Source organism: Colobus angolensis, unplaced genomic scaffold (assembly GCF_000951035.1).
Source record: "Colobus angolensis palliatus isolate OR3802 unplaced genomic scaffold, Cang.pa_1.0 Scaffold63, whole genome shotgun sequence".
NCBI lineage: Eukaryota > Metazoa > Chordata > Mammalia > Primates > Cercopithecidae > Colobus > Colobus angolensis.
In genome coordinates, this window is record NW_012119932.1 from 9,698,798 (window position 1) to 9,715,387 (window position 16,590).

The 16,590-nt window shown below is 37.0% G+C and overlaps 1 protein-coding gene across 1 annotated transcript in view; it reads left to right on the forward strand.

The window, feature by feature from the left end:
• The window catches only part of CUBN (cubilin (intrinsic factor-cobalamin receptor)), a 315,183-nt gene that overhangs the window by 52,783 nt on the left and 245,810 nt on the right, over positions 1-16,590 (forward strand). Inside the window, 4 exon segments of the mRNA XM_011963893.1 lie at positions 12,486-12,630; positions 12,853-13,031; positions 15,701-15,866; positions 16,190-16,406. Coding sequence (XP_011819283.1) covers positions 12,486-12,630; positions 12,853-13,031; positions 15,701-15,866; positions 16,190-16,406 — 707 coding nt within the window.

Sequence of the window (16,590 nt, forward strand, 5' to 3'; positions counted from 1 at the left end):
AATTCTTTTCTTTAAGAATGTTGAATATTGGCCCCCACTCTCTTCTGGCTTGTAGAGTTTCTGCCGAGAGATTTGCTGTTAGTCTGATGGGCTTCACTTTGTGGGTAACCCGACCTTTCTCTCTGGCTGCCCTTGACATTTTTTCCTTCATTTCAACTTTGGTGAATCTGACAATGATGTGTCTTGGAGTTGCTCTTCTCGAGGAGTATCTTTGTGGCGTTCTCTGTATTTCCTGAATTTGAATGTTAGCCTGCCTTACTAGGTTGGGGAAGTTCACCTGGATGATATCCTGCAGGGTGTTTTCCAACTTGGTTCCATTTTCCTGCTCACTTTCAGGCACCCCAATCAGACGTAGATTTGGTCTTTTCACGTAATCCCATAGTTCTTGAGGGCTTTGTTCATTTCTTTTTCCTCTTTTCTCTTTAGACTTCTCTTCTCGCTTCATTTCATTCATTTGATCCTCAATCGCTGATACTCTTTCTTCTAGTTGATCAAGTTGGTTACTGAAGCTTGTGCATTTGTCATGTATTTGTTGTGTCATGATTTTTATCTCTGTCAGTTCGTTTATGGCCTTCTCTGCATTGATTATTCTAGTTATCCATTCTTCCATTCTTTTTTCAAGATTTTTAGTTTCTTTGCGCTGGGTATGTAATTCCTCCTTTAGCTCTGAGAAGTTTGATGGACTGAAGCCTTCTTCTCTCAACTCATCAAAGTCATTCTCCATCCAGCTTTGATCCATTGCTAGTGATGAGCTGCGTTCCTTTGAAGGGGGAGATGCGCTCTTATTTTTTGAATTTCCAGCTTTTCTGCCCTGCTTTTTCCCCATCTTTGTGATTTTATCTGCCTTTGGTCTTTGATGATGGTGACGTACTGATGGGGTTTTGGTGTGGGTGTCCTTTCTGTTTGTTAGTTTTCCTTCTAACAGTCAGGACCCTCAGCTGTAGGTCTTTTGGAGATTGCTTGAGGTCCACTCCAGACCTTGTTTGCCTGGGTATCAGCAGTGAAGGCTGCAGAAGATAGAATATTGCTAAACAGCAAGTGATCCTGTCTGATTCTTGCTCTGGAAGCTTCGTCTCAGGGGTGTACCCCGCCATGTGAGGTGTGGGGTGTCAGTCTGCACCTCAGTTGAAACTGCAGAAATCACCTGTCTTCTGTGTCGCTCGCGCTGGGAACTGGAGACTGGAGCTGTTCCTATTCGGCCATCTTGCTCTGGGAACTACAATAATACCACCTGTATTTTTTTTAATCCAGAAATTTTTATTTCAGGTCATTTCAGAATGGGTATATTTATTCAATTTAGGTTTTCTAAAGTCTATTATAGAGTATATTAAAGTTTTACACTATGGAAGAATTTCAAATATGCTTATGTAAATCAAAATTAAATTATCAACCCTTTTTTTTTAACTTTTCAGAACAGCAAAAGTAGCTCTTAATTAGAGAGTGCTTCCTATACTCTGGGCACTATTATAAGACTTTAAAATAGTATTACAAATTAAATAGATAATGATTATTCTTGGCTTACTGCCTGCCATATGTGGTAAGTGCTTTTCATGAGTTAATTCATTGAATCCTCACAACAACCATTATTATTTCTGTTTTAATCTTAGGAAACTGTAGCCCAGAGAAGTCACTTGTCCACAGTTACATGTCTAGCAAGTAATGGAGCTGGGATTCAAATTTAGAAGATCTAGTTATCTGATCTTCAGTAAGAACAGAAATGAAATTATGCCACTTTGACTACAAGAGGTGTCTCATCTTCCATAGGGAGGAAGGTCTTGTGAATTACCCAGTTCCATACCTGGCTCTCCGATCACGAGACTAAAACATGAAGCCAAGCATCATGATTTTCTCAGATAGGCAAGAATGTAACTCTAATTTTCAGGGAAATTTGTGGCCCTTTCTATTAAAACCTTCATGGCAGTTCTGTGGTTTTAAAGAACTATCAGTACCTCTGAATGGTTCCTTGTCTCTGGCTTTGCAGAACACTAGAACTGAATTTCAGTGAGTGGTTCCATGAACTCCTCTGAATTGTTCTGAAAAGTTAGCACAAAAAATCATAAAATTGACTTTGGAAGATTTAATTTCATTAACCGGAATGGTGGAATGTTTTTAGCCAGAAGGGGATTAAACTTAGTTCACCTAACTTCTTATTTTAGTTCATTTGTCAGATGACTGTATAACCTTGAACAATTCTTTATCTGGATTTTTCAGTTCCAACTTCAGTAAGATACCCTATCTATTTCTCTAAACTTTGGGGGTAAAATCAAGGAAATAAATGATAAAAGAAGCTTGAAGAGTTAAAAAATATTATTCAAGTGCAAGGTTTTTCTTGACCAAAGTTTTAGCTCTAGCCTTGAATTTATCAGTTCAGAGACAGCCAATGTGGCTCTCACGGTTGGCCAGCGAGGTATCTACATTCTGGTGAACCATATATCGTCAAAGTCTTGACCACATTTCCCTCAGGGATTGTTGATGGAAAAAAAACTGTATTATTCAGAAGGACAGGTCATGTATGGTGATTTAAATATTAATAGTTTGATAGATTTTTCTATTATATCTTTGACCAAACCAACCTAAAGGAATACAACCAGTCTATCTGTAGAATTTTGGCATCAGCAAGGACCTTAATTTTACAAATGAGATAATTGAGGCTCACAAAGGTCAAACTCTAGTTATTGTCAAAGTAGGACTTAGATGTACCTCTATGAGATTCTAGATAGACATACGTTGACTTGGTTAAAGCTCTTGTGTTTAAATCATCTGTATCCATTGGGAAAATTTGTGAACTGAACTCATTTTCTAAAAAGTGTATTCACTTCTCTTGATGTTCTTCAGATAGTGGTCATAGAAGAAAGTGACACAGGAACCAAATTCTAATGATGTTATTATGACTCAATATATTGTTCCCTAAAATGATGGCTTCATTTTTTAAAGCTATCTCTAAAAAACGAAAGATTTATGAAAAAGAATTTTAAAAAGAACATTGGTATTTCCAATACTTTGGTGGTTTAGAGGGGAATGACTTTGTCCTTTACTAACTACATTGATGAGTAAAAGCAGTCCACCCACAATTTTAGAAAGAATGGAGAACAGAAAAGAAATTCTACAGACATGTGGGAGAATGGTCCCAAGGACATTTACTTTGAATGTGAGTAGGTGTACTTTTAGGAATCCTAGATCTTCTCTTTATGTGGTTTTAGGTGCCTTGGTTGCCAGGCAAACATATCCTTCAAATGAAAATTAAGGTACCATTGCTGAGTGTATATCTTTCATGGATACTGTGGTTCTGAAAGACTTACTTTTGCTCAGTAAAAGAGTTCCATAAGCATTCATTAGAGAATAGATTTTAACTGCAAATGATAAGAATAGTATTGACCCAGTGTAGCATATCTTTCTTTTTTTTTTAACACAAGAAGCAAACATTAACATACTAATTCTTAGATTTATATATCTCTCTCAAGTGAAGTTTCTACTTTGAAAGATACACATTACCTATGGAAGATGTGACATGGCTACAAATGAATGAATACAAGAACAGATCAATTGTTAGTTCATCTGTTTTTGTCGAAGAGAGCTTTTAAATTGTATGGAATAGTTCAATGAAGGTGATGGAAGCATCTTTCCAGAATAAAAAGCAGCACCTCTCATTAATATTTCATAAGTGATTTAAGTCATCAGAACTCTGAGTGAAGGACACATAGGTAGTAATGAAAGTTTAATTTTTAATCCCAGGGAAGGAAAGTCGTAGGCTGAAAAATAAATTCAGAAGACTATAGGATGTTAAGGTGAAGGCTTGAGGTAGGATACGAAGGGAAATGAGTAGAATTGTTCACCCATCAAATCTCCTTGACCAGTCCCAAAGTATCTGCCTCCTCTCCCCGAAGGCACTGAGGAACTGGAAAGGGTGCCCTACAAAAGAGGCTGATAAGGGGCAGGGAGAGTGATGTGCCTTCTGGAGAAAGAGAAGGGCTTTCAAGAAGTTGTTCTTTCTTAGATGTGGAAAGCAAACACAAACAGAAAACTTGAAAAACATAATCAATAAAACAGGAAGGAGTAATTTACGTTGAATTTGATTTCTGAAATCCAGGGAATATAACTGTTCTACAAGTGGCATTGAACCCCAAATTCATCATATTTTAGACCTCTATGACAATCCCAGTAAATTAACAAAGCAGAAATTGTACACCTCTTCACAATATAACATAACCCAAAATTATTGATAAACATTTTAAAATGCCCAAGTGTGTGGAAGTATACGAACTCTCTCCAAAATAATCATTGGATTGAGAAAGAAATAAAAAATGAAAGACTATATAGAAAATGACAAACAGGAAATGCTGTGTACCTGTGAGATGTGATGAAACTCAACTCCCTGGTAAAATCTTTAAGATTTAAAAGAAGAGAACCAATATAATTGGGAAAGTGGGAGAGCAGAAGCTGAGGCAGGAAGGTCTGTCCTCCTCCATCTGAACCTTTTCTTTCACCACCTTCCCCTCCATCCTTTCCTCTACCTTCCCCTCCCCTCCAACTCCTGCTTTGCCCTAAGCAGCACTCCCGCATCTCTTGACTGTTTTTAGATGAATACAAATTCACAAAGGACCTCCTTTTGTGACTTCTTAGGCATTGAGGTGATTCCGCTATGACCTTGGGGTTGGGTGGGGGAGAGCCAGGAATTGTGGAATGCATGAGGCACTTGCTTCCCTCAAGTGGACCTGCTGCTCAGAGTCTCATGGCTGCAATTCACAGAATACACACCTAAATGTCAGAAAAAGAATAAGGCCTGGAGCAAGCAAACACACCATGTGGGCTGAATAGTATTGTGTTCTTCAGTTAAGTACATATTTGAAATTAATTGTAGGTCAGAAAAATATCTTTCTAGAGAGGGTAGGATAAAGGGAAAAGGGGAAGATGCTCAAGAGTTTGCATTCTTGGCCGGGCATGGTGGCTCATGCCTGTAATCCCAGCACTTTGGGAGGCTGAGGAGGGAGGATCACCTAGGTCAGGAGTTTGAGATCAGCCTGGCCAACATGGTATGAAACCCCATCTCTACTAAAAATACAAAAAAATTAGCTGGGTGTGGTGGCGGGCACCTGTAGTCCCAGCTACTTGGGGGGCTGAGGCAGGAGAATCACTTGAATCGAAGAGGTGGAGGTTGCAGTGAGCCGAGATCATGCCACTGCATTCCAGCTTGGGTGGCAGAGTGAGACTCCATCTAAAAAAAAAAAATAGAGTTTGCATTCTTGAGCATATTGAATTTAGGGTTTTGACAGAGACTAGGAACATTTGGTTAGACTCTGAGGTCTGTTGTTGTCAGCACAGCTTTTCCACAACTGCTGAGCCATCCTGATGCTTTTTAGTGAAGGAAGAAGATAGGCCATTCCTCTAGTGAAATAATTCTGCAGGTTGGAGTAGTGGGAGGCAGGAAAAAGACTGAGAGATGATAGGACACCTAATTTGGAGGTGTGAGAGGTTGTAGAGAATACTTTTTTGCTGTGTTTGAAGGAGTTGCATGCTCATGTAGAAATTGCAAACCCATTGAACATGCGTGATGTAGAGCAGTAAGCAGGAATAAGAGGATATGGATGGATCATTAATCAAGAACATTACAAACTCCTAGGTCAAATAGAGGGTGTGGCTAGTACTTTTCTGATATAAGATGGAAACAATATTGCATGGAAACATGATAAAACCCTTCAGCTCTCTGTGTTACTAAAGGCAAGATACCTGTAAGCCACAGCTTCCTCAGGTGTAATAGGGATAGTAATAGTGCTTTCCTAAAAGGGAGTAAAAAAGACCATTCATTCATTTATCTATTCATTCTCTAAAATATTTATCAAACCACTTAGGTTCCAGTCACCATGCTAGGAATGGGTATGTAAAATAGATGTTAAATAAGTAAGCACACAATACGTAATTTCAAGAGGTGATAAGTATGGGCAGGAAAGAAACAGTACTGTAAGAGAAAAGAACAGGGCTACTGACTTCAGTGGAGCAGTTTGAGATTGCTTCTCAAGGGTGTTTGTATGGCTAACTCATCCTCGTCTGTAGACCCTGTACATGGGATCTGCAGATGAGGAGTGTGTAATGCAAAGAGCTGAGAGAAAGAGGACTCCAGGTAGAGGTGCTAACCCAGCCCTAGAGACTGAAGTCAGAAGAAATAAACTAAAATAATTGAAAATAGACCAGGGTGGCTGGAATCACACAGGGATGGAAGAGAAAAATGTGAGTTAGGCAGGAGCTAGACCCTGAAGGGTCTTCAAGGCTGAGATAAAGAGCCTGGGTTACATTCTATATGCAAGGACAAACAATTAGAATGTTCCTTGTACAGTGCCTGTCACACAATGAATGCTCACTAAAATTAACATGATGATGATGATGATGATGATGATGGGGAGGAGAAGAGAGGGCAGGAGAAGGTGACCTACTGGAGTTTGCAATCATAAAGGAAGGCACTTCTAGGTAAAACTTACTCACATGTTCTTGATTTTAGAATATCAGATCTTAAAAGATCAGATAAAGGATAAATTTATTAATAGAGATGTTAGATGTTAGAGATGTTTCACACGGCATGAAAAGGTTTAAAATATCAACTCTAAAATCATGAAACATACTAATAAAGAACAAAGGATAATAACAAAAGTAAATGATTTTGAGATCTTAAATGGCTTCTCTCATCTCTTATCCTCCTCACCCCTTATTCTCTCATCAGAGGCAGGGCCTCATTCCTCTCCTGCTCACCCAGGTTAGCCCAAGGCTCCTCTCTAAGATCCAGTCTTTACTTAGCTAAGATTTATGTCAGCCTGAAGCTCACTTCACAGAAAGCTACATGTTAAACATTACCATACGGTATGGATCTGTTTTCAGCTCTCAGATGGACTAAGCGTAAGTGCCAGCATATTTGGTTGGCTTTGAATTAAAATTTAATGCTTCTTATTTTAGAAATTGTAGTATAAAACCAAATCTGGATTCATAGCAGAGGAAGACAAATGAGCATGTATATTAAGACAGGGCTTTGGGACTTGACTTATTCCAGATGTTAAAGCTCACCATTCACTGGGCTCAAGAGCCCACATTTAAAATTTCATGTAAATGGTGTTTCTCAGCCCAGTAAATTTTAGTTCTCTCTATAGAAAATCATTCTTTTACAAAAACTTGGTTTTTTTATGAGTAGTTTGTCTTCAGGAACTAGTTTAATCTGATGAATGTAAAAATTGGAAGCCATTTGGACTACACCATAGGCAAAACATCCTGGGACCTGAAACCTTCCGTGTTTCCTGGATGAATAAGGCAATCCACAAGAAATCTGAACCTGGTCCATGAAACACTAGAATTTTGAATTGGTCCTTGTTGTTTCCTTGCAAATGCGATTCACTAAAAAGAATGAATTCACTGTGACTCTTCTGCAAGTGATCACGGCATGGCTTCACCTGACTTAGAAAAATTCAGTTTTTCTGAACAAACCAAGCTCAGATATTAGTCATCTTTCTCTAGGTTGTGCTGCAATAACAAACAATTAGTAACAACAACCAGAAAGATAAAAAACTATAACAAACCAAAAGCATCTGTGGCTTCCAACAATGTGTGTTTATTCTCTGCTGGCGTTAGCCTGTTGGTTTTGGATCTGTTGCAGTTCTGTTTCCTATGTCTGTTTCCTGTGTCTTCACCATCCTGAGACCCAGGCTCTAGAGCTTGTGAGGGGAAAGGTAAAAGATGGTTGAATGATGCAGTGACTTCCAAGGCTTCTACTTGGAAATTGGGATATCACTTTTGCTCATGTTCTGTTGGGCAAAGCAAGTCCTATGGCTAAGCCCATAGTCAATGGGAAGAATATGTATTAAGTCTCCCTGTGGCGGTATTGCAAGTCACATGGCAAAAAGCATAGATAGTCAGTCCTTTTACAGGAAGGGAAGTGAATAACTATGTAAAATAATGCCATCCAGCCCAGTTCATGAGCATAAAGGAAAGAGATTTTTTGTTTGGTGGGCGTGCAAATTTATCAAGTCCTAGATTATTGAATGCAACACATGCTGCAGAGGTAGTTAGGGTCACTTTAGAACATTTGATGAATTTTATTCTAGTATCTCTTTCAAAGGAGTCATAGTTAAAGTATTGCCATGTCTAGGATCCAGGGAGAATACAGGCTTTCAGAATTAATAAGGTTTCATTTCCACAGAGAGAGAGAGAAACAGAGCCAAAATCAACTGCACCTTCTAGGTTCAGGGCCCTTGAGCCCTATAAGTTCCTCTTAAAACATTTGGACTACAGCTGCCTTTCTCCTTGCTAAAATCCTTGAATTTCATTAGTCAGGGCCCAGGGGAATGACCCACTTTAGCTTGCAGTGATGGTATTTGGCTGTTTTTTTTTTTCCTTCTTGTCATCTTCTAATGGGCAAAATAGAAAAGAGAGACTACAATCCTCGAAGAAGCAAATAGAACCCTGGAGGGTTAGAGAGCAGAAAGATAACTTACTCTGTGTTTTATGCTTTCTAGTTTTCAAGAACTGCAGTATGTATCTCTAGCAAAAACTGAACCATTATACTGTACCTTAAAATTAATAAATCAACAAGAATTTGTCAAATACCTATTTGCAAAGTTTTTTTATTAGATGCCGAAGGGCAAACAGAAATTTTCCCTTCCCTCAGAGACTTGCTATTTGATTAGAAATTTAGCATAACTTTACTATAATATGTGAAATTTGTGTTACAGATGTTGTAAGAGCTCAGAGAAAGGAAGTAGTATGAGCCTGAGTCAGTGGAGAGGCATGTGATTTTTCGTGTCTGTGTCAGACTCTATCATATGGCTGAATCATAATTTATTTAATCATCTCACTATTATTAGGCCTTTAGAATGGTTTCAGTTATTGTTATTATAGAGCATACTTGGATGTGGGTCTGTGTGTGTCTTTTCCTGCATGTTGAATATCCTGGTGATACAGCGTTATAAGAGAAATACCCTTAATACATATTGTCAGGTTATTTTCCAGAACTTTATACTTCCACCAGTTATGGATGAGAGTAACTATGTCACCATATCCCTACCAACTTTGAATATCATCCTTTTAAAATCTTTCCTTTACTGGCTAGGCGCAGCGGTTCACATCTGTAATCCCCGCACTTTAGGAGGCCAAGGCAGGCAGATCACCTGAGGTCAAGATTTCAAGACCAGCCTGGCCAGTGTAGTGAAACCCCATCTCTACTAAAAATACAAAAATTAGCTGGGTGTGGTGGCGTGCCCCTGCAGTCTCAGCTACTTGGGAGGCTGGGGCAGGAGAATTGCTTGAATCTGGGAGGCGAGGTTGCAGTGAGCCGAGGTTGTGCCGTTGCACTCCAGCCTAAGTGACAGAGTGAGATTTCATCTCAAAAAAAAGGAAAATCTTCTCTTTACTGCCTGTTCTGCCTGTTCTCCTTGGCCTAGATAACTCCTACTCGACTTTCAAGTCTCCACTTAAAGGTTATTTCCACTGAGTTTTCCAAAATCCCCTGGGTGAGTTCAGAGTCTTTGGTTAACCCAGTGGTTCTCTACATTTTAAGACTTTTTATATCACCCCTTGATGATTCAGAAATGAATTTCACTGATATAACCCCACTAGACACATTATATTTAAAAATATGTAAAGTTGTAAGAATAACATTAAGAAAAAATAAAGTAACAGAATAAAATCACCTTTATTTCAGTATCTGAAAAGCTAGGCAAGCTGTACTTGAAGACAAAATAAATTAGTCGATTGTCTGGAGCCTAAATTGCTATGAACATGACAGTACAAATGCAGGCTGACACAGTTATGTGGGTTGGTGAGTAATTTTTCAGAAATAGTGACCAACTCTTGACAGATTTCCAGGAGAAAGAATCTTCAATTTATACTCTACTTGTAATCCTGGAAAATTCAGCATGCATTAAAATTGCACACAAATACTTTGTGCTTAATATGTAAAATAGAGCAAGATTTTACACGCAACAACAGAACTTTCACTTACGTGACTGTCACACAGGCTCAGGAGAATTCTTGCGGTGTGTGATTCTCACATTTCAGGCTGCCTTGTGTCTTTGGTCCCTTGCTACTCACTAAATGCCAGTAATGCCCCACCATTGCTGTGATCATAATTAACACCAAACCAAAAAGATACTCTCTCACATTTCCGCAATGCTAAATTGTGGTCCCTGCTGAGAACCATTGGTTAGGTAACAATGAAGCATCCTGTGCTTCCCCAAACATGACACTCATCATGCTTTTCAAAAATGTTCCTGCCTATTGTAAGTTCCCTGTGAACAGTGACTGTTTCATGGTGCTGTCACCAGCACAGGTCTTGACATTTATTCATGCCTTGATAATGTTAATGAAGTGAATGAATTAATATTTGGATGGCTAGATCCTTCAGAATAATTTTACTGAACAGCGGAGGTATGCATATCCATTGAATAATTCCTACCCAGAGTAACAAGCCTCCAGTGTTTCACCTCTAAAAATGTCCAGAATAACAACAGCTATCCTTAGTCAACATTTTCTATTACCAAGCATTTGGCTAAGGAATTCTCACTATTGTTTCATCTGTTTGCTTCAACAACCCCATGAGCTTAGAGTAACTTGCTTAAGGTTATTAAGTGAGGTGGTTTGTAAACGACAGAGGTAGGTTTTGAACCCAAGTCCATAGACCATTTTCATGGCCACTATACTATAAGAGCTGGCTATTGGGCCAGGTGCAGTGGCTCACGCCTGTACTCCCAGCACTTTGGGAGTCCAAGGTGGGTGATCACTTGAGGTTGAAAGTTTGAGACCAGCCTGACCAACATAGAGAAACCCCGTCTCTACTAAAAATACAAAATTATCTGGGCATGGTGGCGCATACCTGTAATCTCAGCTACTCGGAGGCTGAGGCAGGAGGATCGCTTGAACCCAGGAGGCGGAGGTTGCGGTGAGCCGAGATCATGCCATTGTGCTCCAGCCTGGGCAACAAGAGCAAAACTCAATCTCAAAAAAAAAAAAAAAAAAAAGCTGGCTATTGATTTGAAACCAGTAGTCTATTATATGAAGGAAATTTCTTTTTTCTTCTAATAAAACAGGAATGCTAACAACGTTTTTTGAATTTTGGGGGCTATCATATGGCTTATCTTATTTGATCTACTGAGGAAGTTAATTTATAGTTTATAATTTCTAACCTTTCTTGCACTATTATTATTCCCATATTTGATCCGGTATATAAGCTGGCAATGGACTGTGAATTTATTTTTCTAGAACTGTGTTTAGGATTTATGTATCTATATTAATAGGTGACATCAGTCTATAATTGTTATTCTATAATTTATGTTGGGATTTGGTAACAGCTTTCTGACAAAAATTAGCTGGGAATTATTCTATGTTTGAGGAAGGCTTAGAATAAATTATATGTGGGAATTGTCTCTTCCTTAAAAGTTTAAAAGAATGTACTAAGTAGAGCATCTTATGGGAGATTTTTCTTTTTGGGGGTTGAGGGTGGGATGGGAATAATTATTTGATAATGTTTTCAATTTTATTCATGACTTATGTCTGTTCAAATCTTATTTTTCTTCTCCTTCAGATAATTTTAATGTTATACTTTTTCTGAAAATAACCCATTAAAACATTCAAATATATTAGCATAGAATTGTACATAGATTTCATGTTTAAAAAAATTCTTAGTGTCTGTGTCTTTGTCATTTTAAATTTTGTATATTTGTGCTTATATTTTATTTTCTTATTAGACTTGCCAGAGATTTTTCTTTTATATCCCCACCCATAACATTCCTCAAAAAAACAGTTCTTGAATGTATTTATGAATTCCACATTCTTTTGTATTTCATTTATTAAGTTTTGCTCTTATTTTTATTGTATTCTTCCTCATTTTATGGATTTTTTTCTAACTTAAAAAAATTGTACGTAGAGCTGGGTCTCACTCTGTTGCCCAGGCTGTCTCCAATTCCTGGTCTCAAGGGATCCTCCCACCTTGGCCTCCCAAGGTGCTGAGATAATAGGTGTGTGCCCCCGTCCCTGGCCTTTTTTCTAAGTTTTTAAGTTGACTCTTTACATTCTTTTACTTTTTCTGTCTTTCATCAACTTTTCTTTTTTTCCTTTTTTCTTTCAATGGCAAAAATAGTTTAGTCCATAACTTTCTTTGATTGCAAATTTGGCTAACACGTGTGTTTTTTCATAGGTAATATTCTCATTTTTTGTTGTTTTCCAAGTAGTTTAAATTGTGAATTTATTTCCTCTTTGATACTGTGAAAATTATTAGGAGAACATTGTTTAAATTCTTATGCTTTTGGGCTTTATTAGCTTAAGATTTTATCAGCGTTTCATGTTATTGCATTGTGCTTAAAAATGACCCACTGCTTTCGAAAATAACAGAAATATGTAACTCAAATTAGATTATCATTCATTTTGAATCTGCCGTTTTTTCATCTCCAAGTAATGCCACCATTGCCGACGTAAGTGTCTTGATTAGGATTACATCTCTATTTTATTTTTCTCTTTAGGTTCGAGATGGTCAAACCTTACTTGGAAAAGTCTGTGGCAATGGAACCATCTCTCACATTAAATCCATTACTAATAGTGTCTGGATCAGGTTTAAAATAGATGCTTTTGTTGGAAAAGCTAGTTTCAGAGCTGTTTATCAAGTTGGTAAGGAAATATTTAATTTTTAAATGTCTGATTTGCCTGATTGTAATATTTTAATTCTTTGAAATAATTTAGTCATTTTATGTCCTCAAGTGTTAAGTGGAAAAGATTCTTATAGAAATGTTATATTTGGTTATCTCCTTAGGCAGTATTAGATTTTGCAATAAAATTGAGGTAACATTATTAATGTCTGGACAAACACTACCATAATTTTTATGCTTACAGCTTGTGGGGGTGAATTAACTGGAGAAGGGGTCATTCGCTCGCCATTTTTTCCTAACGTATATCCTGGAGAAAGAACCTGTAGGTGGACCATCCAGCAACCCCAAAGCCAAGTCACTCTCCTCAACTTCACTGTCTTTGAAATTGGAAGTTCTGCCCACTGTGAAACAGATTATATTGAGGTAAGAGGGATAAAATCTTTGATTTTGTATTTGGTTGTATATTATAAAAAATATTATGGGTTGTTGTCTTCAAATCTGTTACAGGAAACAAAAGTAGTTTATATAGACCAATATGTCTTATGGATATATATGTAAAAATCCTCAACAAAATACTGGTTCAGTGAATCTAGCGTAAAAAGAGGATTTATATACCATGATTAAGTTGGATTTGTCCCGAGAATTCTAGGTTGATATAAAACCCCAGAATCAGTTAATGTAATACGTGGTACCAATAAAATAAAGAACAAAATCTCCAGGATCACCTCAACAGATGTGAGATCTGGATTTTGCAAGATTTGACAAAATTCAACATCCTTTCATGATGAAACATGAAACAAACTAGGAATAGAAGGAAACTTCCTTAATCTGATAATGGACATTCATTTAAAAGCCCACATCTAACATCATATTTAATTATGAAGCACTAAATACTTTGCCCCTATGGTCAACAAAAAGACAAGGATGTCTGTCTGTTCTCACTGCTTCTGTTCAGCGTTACACTGGAAATTCTAGCTAGAGCAATTAAGTAAGGAGAAGAGAGAAAATGCATCCAGAATGAAAGGGAACGAGTAAAACTCTCTCTATTCACAGATAACATGACCTTGGATATAGAAAATCATAAGGAATCCACACACATAAAAAACTATTAGAACTAATCCATTCAGCAAGTTGTGGGTTATGATATCAAAATATAGAAATCTTTCTTTTTCTGTACACCAGCAATGAACAATTTGAAAATGAAATCAAGGAAACAATTCCATTTACAATAGCATTAAAAATAATAAAGATCAAGGAATACAGTTTTAAAAATAAGTGTAAAACTTGTTCTCTGAGACTATAAAGCATCCTTGAAGGAGATTTAAAAAGACCTAAATAAATGGAAAGACATTTAATGCTCATGGATTAGAAGACAATATTGTTAAGATGGCAATACTTCCTAAAGTGAACTAAAGATTCAATTCAATCCCCATAAAAATCACAGCTGGCTCTTTCAAAAAAATACATAAGCTGATTGTAAAATTCATATGAATATGCAAGAGAACCAGAATAACCAAAATGTTCTTGAAAAATTACAAAGTTGAAAGATTCACACTTCCTGATTTCAAAACTTAGAACAAAGCTACAGTAATCAAGACAGTATCTTATTGAAGTAAGGAGTAAGGATATAAATATAGATCTATGGAATACAATTGCAAGTCCAGAAGTGAACACATACTTTTATGGCCAATTGATGTATGAAAATGATGCCAAAGCATATCAATGGAGAAAAATCATTTTTTCAACAAATGGTGCTCAATAGCCACATGCAAAATTATGGTGCTGGGCCCCTTCCTCATAGCATGTGCAAAAATTAACTAAAAATGGATTATAGACCTAAATGTCGGAGCTAAAATCATGAAACTCTTAGGAGAAAACATAGGAGTAGTCTTTATGCCCTTCAGTTTCGGCAGAGCCTTCTTAAATATGACACAAAAAGCACAAACAAAAAAAGAAAAAAGAAAAATAACTTCCTCAAAATTAAAAACAAATAATTTGATTTTTAAAATGGGCAACAGAGGCTGAGCACAGTGGCTCACACCTTATCCCAGCACTTTAAGAGGTCAAGGTGGGTGAATTACTTGAGCTTAGGAGTTTGAGACCAGCCTGGGCAATATAGTGAGACCCCATCTCTACAAAAACATTTAAAAAATAACTCAGTGTGGTGATAGATGCCTGTAGCCTCAGCTACTCAGAAGGCTGAGGTGGGAGGATCACTTGAGCCTGGGAGGTAGACGCTGGAGTGAGCTATGATTGTGCCACTGCACCCTAACCTGGGTAACAGAGTGAGACCCTGTATCAAAAACAAAAATGCCAAAAACAAACGAACACACCCATAGGATGGCTATAATAAAAAGAGTCAGATAATGGTGTTGACAAGGATGTGGAGAAATTGGAACCCTTATACACTCCTGGTGGAGATGTAAAACGGTACAGCCACTTTGAAAAACGGTTCGCAGTTCCTCAAAAAGTTAAACATAGAGATACCATCTGATCCAGCAATTCTACTTTTAGATATATTCTCAAGGGGAATGAAAATATATGTCCACACAAAAATTTGTGTGTGAATATATCTACAGTCATCATCTATAATAACATATACAAATAGCAAAATGCAATCATTATTTTTGATTTTAAAAGTAGAAATAACTTAAGTGTCCATCAACTGGTAAGTGAATAAATAAAATGTGGTATATCTTTACAGTGGAATATTATATGGCCTTAAAAAAGAATGAAGTAATGATCCATGCTACAACATGGATGAACTTTGAAAATGTTATACGGTGTGAAAGAAGCTATTCACAAAAGACCACATATTGTATAATCCCATTTTGTTTCAAATGTCCAAAATAGGCAATCTATAGAGACAGAAAGTAGATTAGTGGCTGCCTGGGACTCTGGTTTCAGGGGAATGGGGAGTGACTGCTGAAGGATATGAGTTTTTCTGAGGGGGGGTGACTAAGATGTGCTAAAATGGATTGTATCCTCAAATTGATTTATACTCTATTAAAAACATTTCAGAAATAATTATTCTTGAAGCAGTTTTCAAAATTGATATACAACATAATTGAATATATCTTCTCTAATTTTAGATTGGTAGCAGTTCTGTTTTGGGTTCTCCTGAAAATAAAAAGTATTGTGGTACAGACATGCCTTCATTTATAATATCTGTGTACAATTTTCTTTATGTCACATTCGTGAAAAGTTCTTCTACTGAAAACCATGGTTTCATGGCTAAGTTCAGTGCTGAGGATTTGGGTAAGAGATTGTCTCTTTTTATTTTCCTCCTCTTAGGCTTGTATCAGAATAAGTGAATGATAGAAATAAATTATATGAAAATCACCTATACTGTGAAAAATGTTAAAGTATACTCAAAGACAAAGAATATATATTTTCTAATCAAATTTATATCAAAAGTTAATTGTTATTTATTAATAAGAGAAAAAATCAAGTTATCTTAAGTGGCATCTAAGAAACATTTTTCCTTTTAATCTTTGAAGAGGTTATTATCAGAGCATTTTAATTTGAAATCCAGGTAGCTTGGTTACTTGCTGTGGTAATTATAATTTTTATTTCAACAGCATGTGGAGAAATTCTTACGGAATCAACAGGGACCATTCAAAGTCCTGGCCATCCAAATGTCTACCCCCATGGTATCAACTGTACTTGGCATATATTAGTCCAACCTCATCACCTGATTCATTTAATGTTCGAAAGATTTCATCTGGAGTTTCATTACGATTGCACAAATGATTACTTGGAAGTTTATGACACTGACTCTGAGACATCACTTGGAAGGTAAGGTTATTTTTGTTTGTTTGTTTAACAATAAAACTTCACTGTTTTCCTGCTTCCGTGAAGGATCTTAAAATCGACCACGTTGTGTTATAAAAACCAGGTGAGATCCTCATGCTTCTTAATGACCATTTCTACATCACTACTCTGTAGTTTTGGCCTGTAGACATTAAATTTTGACATCTTT